Source organism: Danio rerio, chromosome 4 (genome assembly GCF_049306965.1).
Source record: "Danio rerio strain Tuebingen ecotype United States chromosome 4, GRCz12tu, whole genome shotgun sequence".
Classification (NCBI taxonomy): Eukaryota; Metazoa; Chordata; class Actinopteri; order Cypriniformes; family Danionidae; genus Danio; species Danio rerio.
The window spans coordinates 40,856,308-40,868,898 of record NC_133179.1 but is presented as its reverse complement, the minus strand read 5'-3'; the positions used below and the strand labels follow the sequence as shown (position 1 = coordinate 40,868,898).

General features: G+C 42.5%; 3 protein-coding genes and 1 long non-coding RNA gene across 5 annotated transcripts in view; 2 read left to right on the top strand and 2 right to left on the bottom strand.

Moving 5' to 3' along the window:
* The window catches only part of LOC110439461 (uncharacterized), a 1,085,403-nt gene that overhangs the window by 231,325 nt on the left and 841,487 nt on the right, over positions 1-12,591 (top strand). The window lies entirely within an intron of this gene.
* The window catches only part of LOC141381691 (uncharacterized), a 105,027-nt gene that overhangs the window by 10,428 nt on the left and 82,008 nt on the right, over positions 1-12,591 (top strand). The window lies entirely within an intron of this gene.
* LOC137491190 (NACHT, LRR and PYD domains-containing protein 3-like) overlaps positions 3,243-12,591 on the bottom strand; it is a 46,022-nt gene continuing 36,673 nt past the window's right edge. For both annotated transcript variants that reach the window (XM_073947373.1, XM_073947374.1), the window contains 2 exons: positions 5,591-5,637; positions 3,243-4,897 (listed from right to left, as the gene is read on the bottom strand). In XM_073947373.1, coding sequence (XP_073803474.1) covers positions 4,371-4,897; positions 5,591-5,637 — 574 coding nt within the window. In that variant the 3' untranslated portion in view covers positions 3,243-4,370. The remainder of the gene's footprint in view (positions 4,898-5,590; positions 5,638-12,591) is intronic.
* LOC141381757 (uncharacterized) lies at positions 6,694-8,173 on the bottom strand. The gene is made up of 2 exons (XR_012402410.1): positions 7,049-8,173; positions 6,694-6,899 (listed from the first exon to the last, which is right to left on the bottom strand). It is a non-coding gene; the product is annotated as an uncharacterized lncRNA (long non-coding RNA).

The following is a 12,591-nucleotide window of genomic DNA, read 5'->3' as shown; positions in this document are numbered from 1 at the left end:
TAATTAGAAGAAAATATTAAGGAATAATAGTTAAAACAGAGCAAGAAGAAATTTACAAAACATACAGTAAGTTTTAGTCAGTTGATAAAAAAGTGCATCAAAATTGTATGAACAACTAGTTTAATGGGAGTGCCTTAGGAAATAATTATGAGCCAAAAGAAAATAACTCAATGACAAAAAAGAAATTAATATATAGATCAGAAAATTGATTAGTAAAAGAAAGAAGTGTCAAATTCCAACTAAATGATTGTCATTGCAGGACTGAGATGCAGATAAAATCAGCCAGCACAGTGAGGGTTAAAATGGATTAGATGCAGATCTGTCCAGAAATAAAACCACTAAATGATGAAATAGGTATAAAACTCTATTGAAAAGTGTAAAAATATAAGAGCACTAATAGAAACATCTAGATACTGTAATATGCAATCTGTCCTAGACATTTCTATTTAAATTTAAAGTAGTAATAAATTATAAGTAACTAATAATATTTAATTGAAGTTAATTTGATAATTAAAATAAATGGTTAATCAAGACAGATAAAAGAGGCTTAATGTTGATAATATGATTTAAGAGCAATCAATAGGAGAAGATTTTCCAGCTGAAGTTCATATTGTATGTGGAGATATGTTCTTTTGGATGGTAAATATATTAAGTGCTTAGTTTCTATTGAGTTTATTTTAGGTAACTACCAGAGGAGGGAAGAAACTTGTTTGTACTTGTGTAGCTTGATGACTAGCAAACACTGTATACACCAGAATGCATAAAGGGTTAAAATTAGGGAAAATATCTTAGGATGAACACTGTCACAATATGTGGATGATTGAATTATCTACAGCTTCACAGAGCTCTAGTTCAATTAAAAGACTTGAGTGTAGACCATTGCTCCAAACAGTAAGATATGATGACTGTTTTTGTTGTTGACTGAATGAAGAATTATTCAGCGAAGAAGCACTGTTGAGAAACTATGATGAGTAGATGATCGGAGTAATACTAGAAGCAAATTATGAAGCAGGAACAGTTATTACATCTGTGACAAGAGAAGTATTTCCTAAATTTTGAAATGCCTTCAGAAATAAGTTCATAATGGGTTTGCATTCATAAAGTATTCATGAAGTTAATGAATGATCAATAAATAAAAACATCTAAAGGAGTATGAAAAATTGTGAATAAAGCAAAAGAGAGAATAATTGTATTATGCTCAATTACCAGAAATGGCTGAAAGAAATGAAGAATGATCCATCAAGACCAACGCTCAATGAAATATGTGAAAAATAATAAACTTAAAGGGATTAATTTGCTAAAAAGTGCATTGGTGAGTGATGGCATGGAAACTGACAGAAACAAGCATCTAACACTGCATCGCATGAACTGCTATTGGGTCGACCCTTGAAAGAAACCTTGAAAGAAACCTTGAAAGAAACAGCATGACCCTTGCAAGAAACCACATGGAACTTTGCATAAAACCTGGCATATAATCTCACCTATAACCTTGCATAAACCTCTTGGAATGGTTTGAAAAGATGTCTAATGCAGTAGGGACTTTAATGAAGAAACAAATAATTGCCATGTGCAAAGCGATATCTGTGCAGGAAACCAGAAAGGAGCCATGTGAGAGAGCAGTGATACAAGGTCCAACTGGTCTAGGTGATTGAGTCTATCTGAGGATGCTCTGGAGAGCTCAGGAGGAAAGGACCATATCTGGATGAGGGCAAATCCAACAGCTGCCAAAGGGGATGTCAACGATGGGGTACCAATGCCTCAAAGGAGCGAAAGGAAACAACTCCAGCAAGGAAAAGCTGACCGGAAACAGAGGAGCCTAAATATTCCAAAGCTCTAAGCTACGAAGTTCAACTTGTGGAAGGAGAAGTTAATCAGAACAAAGTAAAGAGTGATTCTGATAATATGCCTGAGTACCACATACAGTGCCACAAATCAAGGGATGATGAATGCACAACTGCAGATTTCAGAACTCAGACTCTCAACCACACATCTCCATCAACATCTTTTTAAAGTCAAGTGAAGATGCTGATAGCTTAGAAGAAGAGAAACAAGGATGAGCAAAGATCAAGATCAACATTTGATGCTTTTTACGTTTGCATATTGATTTTGTTTGCATATTGCTTTCATGGTACCTATACATAATATCACTTCAGTATATTCTACATGAGTGTGAAAACTAGCAGCTAGCACTGAACCAACTGAATACTTATGCTTAAAACTTTATTGTCTTTGATGTGTTAAGAGAAAAACAGAGTACAGTCTTTTACTTCCTTCAAATCAACAGGGAAGACGTTTGGCTGGACTTCTGTCAAAGTACAGTGGCATAATCTAGTCAATTGATAACAGCTATGTGGCTAATATCAGTCACTAGATAGAGGTAATTAAGAGAACTGGATTATGAAATTGCACTTTGGGGTTAAAAGACAATAATATTAAGACTAAAGTCTTAAGAGGAGGGATTGAAGAAGATTTCTATTCTCTCAGTGTGAAGTATTTTCTAAGTGTAAAGCAGTTAATTTTCTCTTCACAAAGTGTTTGCAGCAAACATGCCAGCGTGTGTTAAAAATACAGTGATATGTCTGTGTAAGATGAGTATGCCTACAGGAGCAACACTAGGAGAAGGCTGAGTGACTGATTGTGTAGAATAACTGAATATGTAAAGCACTGATTATATATGTTAAATACTTCTATGAAGCTATATGTGTCAGAAGTTAGAATGAGTAACATATTATCAAGTTATTATCCTATCATGACAATGTATGTAAACACTTAATCCTTTTGCATAAGTTGCATCTATACTTTGCTGACATAGACCTGTAACATCTCTGCTGACATGAGCTAGTGGGCTGAGAGCCAAGAATAGCAGGACCCCTTAGACTAGAAAACCTATTCAAAAATGGTCAAGAGTTAAAAAGAGACTTAGGGGTGTGTCAAATAATCCTGCATAAAAATTGTAACAAACACACTGAAACTTTAGAAGGTGCAGGAGAGACTTCAGAAGGTGTCCAGGAGAGACTTCAGAATGCTCTGGGGTCTGCTCTGCTCTTTCTCGGCTTTATTATGGAGAATAAAGTCTATTTTCTGATATTCAAAACCTCTGGTCTGATAATTTCTAATTGATTAGACGTCGAATTTACGACAACAGTTGTGCTGGTGAACATCAGTTAATGCACTGAGAGTCAACAAGAACTAACAGAGAACAACTTTACTGTCATCAACTAACATGAACAGATCAATAAATACTGGAATAAATGTGTTTTTATTGTTCAGTTCAAGTCAAATCATGAAGAAGAAGAAGATCAGAAGAGCAGAAACAAACGTCACTCTTCATTTCTCCTTTATTCATTGAGCTGCTGGATTTCTCTACAGTTGATTCAAGATTTGACAGAGATTCAGACAGGATTCAGACATTTCCATGTTCATCATCACATTCTAATATCAGCAGTGGATTTGACATTGACTTTTATTATTTGTGCTCAAACAACAGAGAAACAATGAAGAAGATCAATCTGTAGACAAGAATGAGCTGATCTGAACACAGCAGCATCCTGGAGGACACTTCATCAACATCAATGATGACACTGATGAAGACTGAGACACACACACGCACACACACACACACACACACACACACACACACACGCACACACACAGACACACATGCACACACACACACACACACGTTCTCTCTTTCTCTCTCTCACACACACACGCACACACAGACACACACGCACACACACACACACAGACACACACGCACACACACGCACACACACAGACACACACGCGCACACACACACACACACACGCACGCACGCACACACACACACACACATAACAGTGAATACATACACACACACACGTTCTCTCTCACACACACACACACACACACACACACGTTCTCCCTTTCTCTCACACACACACACACTCACATGCACGCACATAACTGAACACAAACATGTTATCTCTTTCTTACACACACACACGCATGCACGCACGCAAACACGCACACACACACACACACACACATACACTGTCTGTCATGCACACACACACACACAAATACAAACACGCACGCACGCAAACACACACACACAAACAGACGTTCTCACAAACACGCATGCACATGGACACACACACACAAACACAAATACAAACTCTCACACACAAACATAGACACTCTCACACTACACATGCACGCACACACACACACACACGCACACACACACACAGACAGACAGACACAAACACAGACTTTCTCTCACACACACACAAATACAGACACTCTCACATGCACACACACACACACACACACACACACACTGCTGACTGCTCCTGCAGAGGATTCTGGGTAAATCTCTCGTCAGTCTTCAGCTCAGTTTCACTGATGATCCAGGATAAACAATAAACCCAGCACAGAGCGGCTCAGTGAATGTGGTCTGGACTGAGTGGATGAGGCTCATTGTGTCTCTATAGATGTTGTAGAAGATCAGAGTTCCTGCACTGTGATCCACAAACACTCCTATTCTCCTGCTGAGCGGCTCCACTGGGAGATCAGTGCGTGTGTCATTGTGTCTGAATGAGAATCTGGAGGAATAGCAGCTCAAACTCCAGGACTGATCATTATATCCAAACACACACTCAACACCTCCTCCCTTCCTCCTGATGCTCTTATATGACACTGATATACACACAACACCATCATCTCCACTCCAGTCAATCTCCCAGTAACAGCGTCCACACACACTCTCTCTGCACAACACCTGAGGATAATCAAATCTGTCTGGATGATCAGGATACGGCTGATTCTCCTCCACACGCTTCACCTCTCTGTTCTCCTCAGACAGAATGAGTTGAGTGTGTGCTGTGTTTGGATCCAGAGTGAGGAAACAGACATCTGAACACAAGAACACACACATTTACAACCACAGCTGTGTGTGTGTGTGTGTGTGTCTGTGTGTGTGTGTGTGTGTGTGTGTGTGTGTGTGTGTGTGTGTGTGAGATAGAGCGAGAGACAGAAAGGGGGAGTGTGTGTGTGTGTGTCCATGTGTTTACTGCTGTGTCTGTGTGTGTGTGTGAGAGAGAGAAAGGGGAAGTGTGTGTGAGAGAGAGAGAGAGTGTGTGTGTGTGTGTGCGCATGTGTTCACTGCTGTGTGTTTGTGTGTGAGCGTGAGAGAGAGGAAGTGTGTGAGTGTGTGTGTGTGTCTGTGTGTGAGAGAGGGTGCATGCTTGTGTGCGAGTGTGTTTGTATGTCTGATTGTGTGTGAGCGTGTGCGTGTGAGAGAGAGAGGGTGCGTGTGTGTGTGTGAGTCTGATTGTGAGTGTGTGCATGCGTGTGTGTGTTTGAGAGAGCGTGTGTGTGTGTGTGTGTGTGTGCATGTGGTCACTGCTGTGTGTGTGTGTGTATGTGTGTTTGTGAGAGTGAGTGTGTATGTCTGATTGTGTGTGAGCGTGTGCGTGTGAGAGAGAGAAACAGAAGGGAGCGTGTGTGTGTGTGTGTGTGAGTGTGTGTGTAATTGTGTGAGTGTGTGCATGCGTGTGTGTGTTTGAGAGTGTGTGTGTGTGTGTGTGTGTGTGTGTGTAGTCCTACATTTGTGTAGTCCTGCTGTAATCCTCGTCTCTCCTCCATGATCCAGACTGTAAACACACACAGATTCACATTCAGTCAGTACACAAACATCAGCTTATTACACACACCAGGGCCGGATTAACCAATGGGCCTTATGGGGACAGGCCCAGGGGCCCGTGCGCACTAGGGGCCCCTGAGAGGGGGGAGAAAAAAAGACAATTTTGGAGTGTCTTTTTAAGCTAACTGCAAATAGCGCATCTAGTTGGACTAAGCTATTCAGGGTTTACGCCCATCGATGCCTGATTGATAGAGACAACATGAGTATAGAGCTGTGAATTGATACAGCAGCAGTGGCGCACCTTGTAAGGCACAATGCTTCATCGTTTGACGCGATTGATCATCAACTCGGTTCGAATCCACCATCAGCTGAACCCGTGCTACTTTTTTTTCTCCCCATTACATATCAGATTGGAAATATATTTATTTTAACAGGAAGGAAACATTTTTAAAAATAATGCAAATGTGATATAAAGTCACAAGTGTCTCGTGGGTATTTAATAATGTTTAGTCTTATTATAGGCACCTGCCGCGCCTCCCTCTCTGCAAAAACTATATTGCTCAGACAACTGTATTTCCTCTGAGCAAAAAAAAAATTGCGATCACAAATTAATATTATTATTATATTTAAATTGCCTTTCTTTCTTTAACTAAACAGAATGCTGTAATTGGTCAAGCGTGGAAACGTCAGTTTTGTAATAACCCGCACTAAACTGAGCGGACTGTAGTGTAATGTTATATCTGTCATAGATCAAAAATGAATGGACAAGTGGATTTAGCAAACGCGAGAGAAAAAGGAGAGGAGAAATCTTTATTGAGGCATTTTCCATACACACCATCTTTAAACAGACCCGTGATCAGGAGAATGAGAGCACAGAAGAAGACGTTATGGCAACTTTAAATGATGAGTAGCTAGCATAAACCAGGCGGAGGAGGCTAACGGCAGCGCAGCGCAGACTGGATTCATCGTGTGAGAGACAGACAGAAAAGGAGAGAGAGAGAGAGAGAGAGAGATTGTTACGCCCTCGGGGCGAAACAAGTAAAAAATAAGAGGGGGAAGCCAAAAATCACGTTACAAAAGTTTTATTTAAGCCCACTGTGATCAAACATTAGGCAAGAACGCCCCGCCAACTCGCACGCCGCTGGTCTCGTCCCAACCCTTAGCCGGAAGAATCAGACTCCCAAACAGTGGCAGGACGCTGATAAAGGAGCGCTCACTTAGACTCAGGTGTTCCCCATCCACCTGATTATGCCCCGCAATGTTACAGCGCATCTGTAGAGGGAGCAAAACAGACACACAGACAGACACGGAAGACAAATGACAGCGCAGCAGGCGTCACACCCTCCCCCATAAACAGGAAACAACGTTTCCATACAATAAACCATAAACATGTACATAATAAAAAGAAAGTGAATACAAACCCATATTTACAAGGGGGCCCTAGACAGGGCGTCGGCCACTATATTCTCAGAGCCTTTTAAGTGCCGAATGTCCAAATGAAAAGGTTGGAGAAACAAGCACCAGCGCATAAGCCGTTGGTTAGGATTTTTAAGCGAGTGCAAAAAGGTAAGAGGATTATGATCGCTATAAATCGTTAAAGGTGAACTATCTCCTCCCACATACACCTCAAAGTGTTGGAGAGCCCAAATTAATGCGAGCGCTTCTTTTTCGATGGTAGAATAATTCCGTTGATAACTATTGAATTTTCGTGAGAAAAAACAAACCGGACGCTCGATGCCCACATCATCCTCTTGAACCAACACTGCACCCGCTCCCTCTTTACTGGCATCCACCATAATCTTAAATGGTTCTCCTAGCCGGGGAGCCATCAGGACTGGTGCTGACGTAAGCAACGCCTTCACTGCATCAAACGCAGTTTGACAAGACTCGGACCACACAAATAAAGCTTTGGACTTAAGCAGATCAGTTAAAGGGGCAACCACTGTGGAAAAGTTTCTACAAAAACAGCGGTAAAACCCTACAAGTCCCAAAAAGCGCATTAATTCTTTCTTAGTGACAGGCACCGGATATTCATCTATCGCCTGCACCTTCGCCCTCACTGGACGCACCTGTCCTTGTCCCACTACCTTGCCCAGGTACGTCACCGTCGCCCCTGCAAATTCGCATTTAGCGAGATTGATGGTAAGGTTGACCTGCGAGAGGCGATCGAGAAGGCGGCGCAAACGACAAAGATGCTCCGGCCAGCTATCACTCACAACAATCGTATCGTCCAAATAAACGGTAACCCCTTCTAATCCCGCGACTATTTTGTTCATTAATCTCTGAAACGTTGCGGGCGCGTTTCTCAGCCCGAAGCTCATAACCCGGTAGGAGAATAACCCATCAGGTGTTATAAACGACGATAATTCCCTCGCACGCTCACTTAAGTAGACCTGCCAATAGCCCTTAAGTAAATCCAATTTAGTCACAAATTTTGCAGCACCGACCTGATCAATACAATCCTCCATCCTCGGTAGAGGAAAGGAGTCTGGTTTTGTTACTGAATTTAATTTTCTATAGTCCGTACAAAAGCGGAAACTATCGTCGGACTTCCGAACTAAAAGACACGGAGATGACCAGCAAGAGGAAGAGGGTTCAGCCAGTTTATTGTCGAGCAAATACTGAACTTCTGCTCTCAATACATCACGTTTATTCAGGGGAACACGATAAAAGCGCTGGCGGATAGGCGTGGCTTCCCCCACATCTATATCATGCGTCAAAACACTCGTCTGTGTCGGTACATCGGAAAATAACTGTGGAAACTCCGATAACAACTGAATTAATTCTTGTTGTTGAGTAGCATCTAGATGTTTAAAATCGAATAACAACTTTTTAAAAGTCTCAGAATCCTTTAACCTACCCTGCAACACGCAATCATCGGGTGTTTTCAATTCATCCGCCTGCATATCCATCACATGATGCGCATAGTGCTCAGGAAAACTATCAACCAGCGCTACAGGATTTACCTGCATTGGTGTGACACAGTCTCGATTAAAATATGGCTTTAAAATATTAACGTGACAAACTTGTGTTTTCTTTTTACGATCTGGTGTTAAAATAGTGTAATTGTCATTACTGCCAATGTGCGTCACCTTATATGGCCCAGTGTACTTGGCTTGAAAGGGCGATCCCAACACCGGGAGGAGCGCAACAACCTGGTCTCCCACGCTAAACTGTCGGCGTTCAGTGCGACGGTCAAACAGGCGCTTCATCTTTTTCTGGGAACTACCCAACTGCTTTTTAGCTAGTTCCCATGCCAACGAAAACCGTCGACGAAAACCCAAAACATAATCCGACAATTTTTCTGGCGGATCTAAATCGGTCCACTGATCGTGCAAAACAGCCAGTACCCCCCGAACTTTATGAGCAAAAACGAGTTCATTCGGGCTATAGCCAAGACTTTGTTGAGTTACTTCCCGGGCTGACAGCATCAGCCACGGGAGGCCCTCCTCCCAATCTCTGTCCATCTCAACGCAATAAGCCCGGAGCAAGGATTTTAAGGTGGAATGGAAGCGCTCTAGCGCACCTTGACTTTGCGCATGATACGCAGTGGACAAGTTGTGCTTAATCCCCAAATGACGAAGTACTTCGGCAAACAAGTTTGAAGTAAAATTACTTCCCTGATCGGACTGAATAACTTTAGGTAAGCCAAAAATAGAAATAAATTGAGTGAGAGCTTTAACAATAGCCTTAGTGTTAATAGAACGCAAAGGAAACGCGGCCGGATAACGAGTGACCTGGCACATCACTGTTAGCAGATATTCACTCCCCGCTTTCGAGCGAGGGAGTGGCCCAACACAGTCAATGATGAGATGCTCGAAAGGTTGGCATACGGCAGAAATGGGCTGCAGAGGCGCCGGTTTTAACGGCTGATTAGGCTTACCAGTCAACTGGCATGTATGACAGGTTTTAACATAACTGGCGACATCTTTTTTGATTCGTGGCCAGTAAAAATAACGAAGAATTCTGTCATACGTCTTTTTAATGCCAGCATGACCGGCAAGACCATCATGGGCAGTTTTTAAAACTACCGGCCGCCATTTAACGGGCACCACCACCTGGACAAAAGGATCCCCCACACAAAAACCAGCATGTGGAGACCATTTTCTCAATAATACCCCATCTCTGATGAAATAACCCTGTGCCCGGTTCCGAATATCAACATCATCATAAACTTGCTCATACTGAGCTTTTAAAGTTACATCGCTCTGCTGTTCTTTCGAGAGCTCTTCCCTAGAAACGGCCAGTGGGTAATCAGTTAACGGAAAAAAATGTTCAGTACTTACAGGTTTTACTTCAGATTGCGCCCGGCTAGCAGATCGAGTCACTGCACAAGCAACAAACACATCAGGATTTTGCGGAGCACTCTCATCCAGACAGTCACAATAGGGAGGCGGGTTAGAAACTATCAAAGGTGGCGTTTCCCCAACCCAAACGCGTCCGCCCGCCAGATTATTGCCAAGAATAAGTGACACGCCTTCAACGGGCAGAACAGGTCGCACGCCAAGCTCTACATCGCCCTGCACTAAGTCACAATTCAGAGTCACTTTATGTAAGGGTACAGATAATGTATTTAATCCAATGCCACGAATTAACAACGATTTACCAGTGTCAGACTCCAGTGAAAACGGCAATATAGATTCCAAAATAAAGGAAGCCGATGATCCTGTATCTCGGAGAATTTTTACTGCTATCCTATTACCACTTTTAAGTGACACAAAACCATCCGAAATAAACGGATTAAAAATATCCTGGCGGTCTAACACGCTTGATGTATTCGCCGGTGTTTCAGCTGACAGAGCGGACAGCGGTACAGGACCCACAAGCGCAGCGGGCTTTACAAAACCGGCGGATTTAGTTAGCTGTGCTTTGGCACTTTTTGATTTAAGAACGGGACAATTTGATTTCCAATGCCCTTCTTCTAAGCAGTAGTTACAAGTCAAATCGTGTCTATTTGATGGACTTTTAGGACGCCTTGCCTGGTTCAAATAAACGGATGGAGAACTTAAGCAGGGAGAAAGGCGATCACTTCTGAACCCGTCTGCACGAGTTTTATGAATGAGTTCCCACTCATCGGCCAGCACTGCTGCCTGGGACGCGGTCTTAACATTACGCTCGGCAATGTAAGTGACAACAATATCTGGAAGCGTATTTTTAAATTGCTCCAATAAAACCAAATTTATCAGATCATCCAAGGTGGTCACTTCTGCCGACATACGCCAACGATTAAATCGCAAAGTTAGATCTCTCACAAATTCCACATGCGTTTGATTGGATTCACGCCCCAAAGAACGAAACTGCTGGCGATAACTTTCCGGCACACGCTCATAAATCTTTAAAACAGATGACTTCACATTTTCGTAAATTTGACTCTCCTCAACTGATAAAGCAGAATACGCTTGCTGGGCCTTTCCCGTCAAAACGCACTGAAGGAGTAAGGTGCGCTCAATGTCACTCCACTTATAAGCTACAGCAATCCTCTCAAATAACAGAAAAAAAGTTTCCACATCACACTCATTAAACGGCGGAACCAAGCGCAAATTATTAACAATATCCAATTAAGGAGAGGAGGCTACAACACTTTCAGCAGGGAACTTACCCTCTTTTAGAAGATCAAGTCGTTTCTGCTCGACCTGCACGCGCTGCTGCTCCAATCGACTCTCCTCAATCTTATGTTCTATTTTAGCTTTCTCACAATCTAAACGCCGTTTTTCACACTCAGTGTCGCGCTGCAACATCAACAACTCTTTCTGCTGCTCGAATGAAAGTGCACCAAACCCAGGTTGTATCGGAGCCGGTGCTTCCACCAGCACATTCAGATCAAACAGCGACGCTTTTAAAATCTGCTTTATCCCCTCCTTCGTTCTCTTCTGAAGTGCGGAGAGCTCAATTTCGTAATGAGTTGCTAATTCTAATAATTGATCCTTCGTCATTAAGTCTAATAAGTCCTCCGACGGAGTTTGAACAAACGTTTCCACAACACTCGCCATAGGAAAAAAAAAATCCAATTAACTCCAATCCAATAATAATAATAATAATATCACCGTTATTGCAACCAATCACACAGAAATAAAACCTCCCCGACTCTTCACTAATGTAGACCCTAATCTTCAACTGGCCCAAGACCGGGAATTTATGCACTATATACCGCAAGTTTGGGAGAACCACCAATGTACAAGTAATTCCCCAAACCTCGGCCGTGCTCCCGAGACAAATGCTACCAAGCCCCGGGCCAGCCAAAAACAACAAACTAAAATAAAAAAATAACGTATCCGAAGACACGTTCTTCACCTACCCGGGGACAGTTTATTTCTGCACAATTTGGCTAGGTTTCTTTTGACGGATTAGACTATGATTAGAACTTAATCAAATATTACACTTGGGCAGGACGGAGACCACAAATTGCCTGCCAACTACTACATTCCCCCTCCTAACAAAATAAGCTAATAATCAAAGCAAAACATAATAAAATAAAACACTTACCAAACGAAAATCTAACCAAAACAAACCGATCGACGCAAAAAATAGTCTTCACAAGGACGAGCCCCCAATTGTTACGCCCTCGGGGCGAAACAAGTAAAAAATAAGAGGGGGAAGCCAAAAATCACGTTACAAAAGTTTTATTTAAGCCCACTGTGATCAAACATTAGGCAAGAACGCCCCGCCAACTCGCACGCCGCTGGTCTCCGTCCCAACCCTTAGCCGGAAGAATCAGACTCCCAAACAGTGGCAGGACACTGATAAAGGAGCGCTCACTTAGACTCAGGTGTTCCCCATCCACCTGATTATGCCCCGCAATGTTACAGCGCATCTGTAGAGGGAGCAAAACAGACACACAGACAGACACGGAAGACAAATGACAGCGCAGCAGGCGTCACAGAGAGAAAGGCCCAGAAGAGGAAAGAGACGGGAGAGAAGAGGTATAGTGTCTGTGATTTCGGATACTTTTAGGTTTATAATCAAG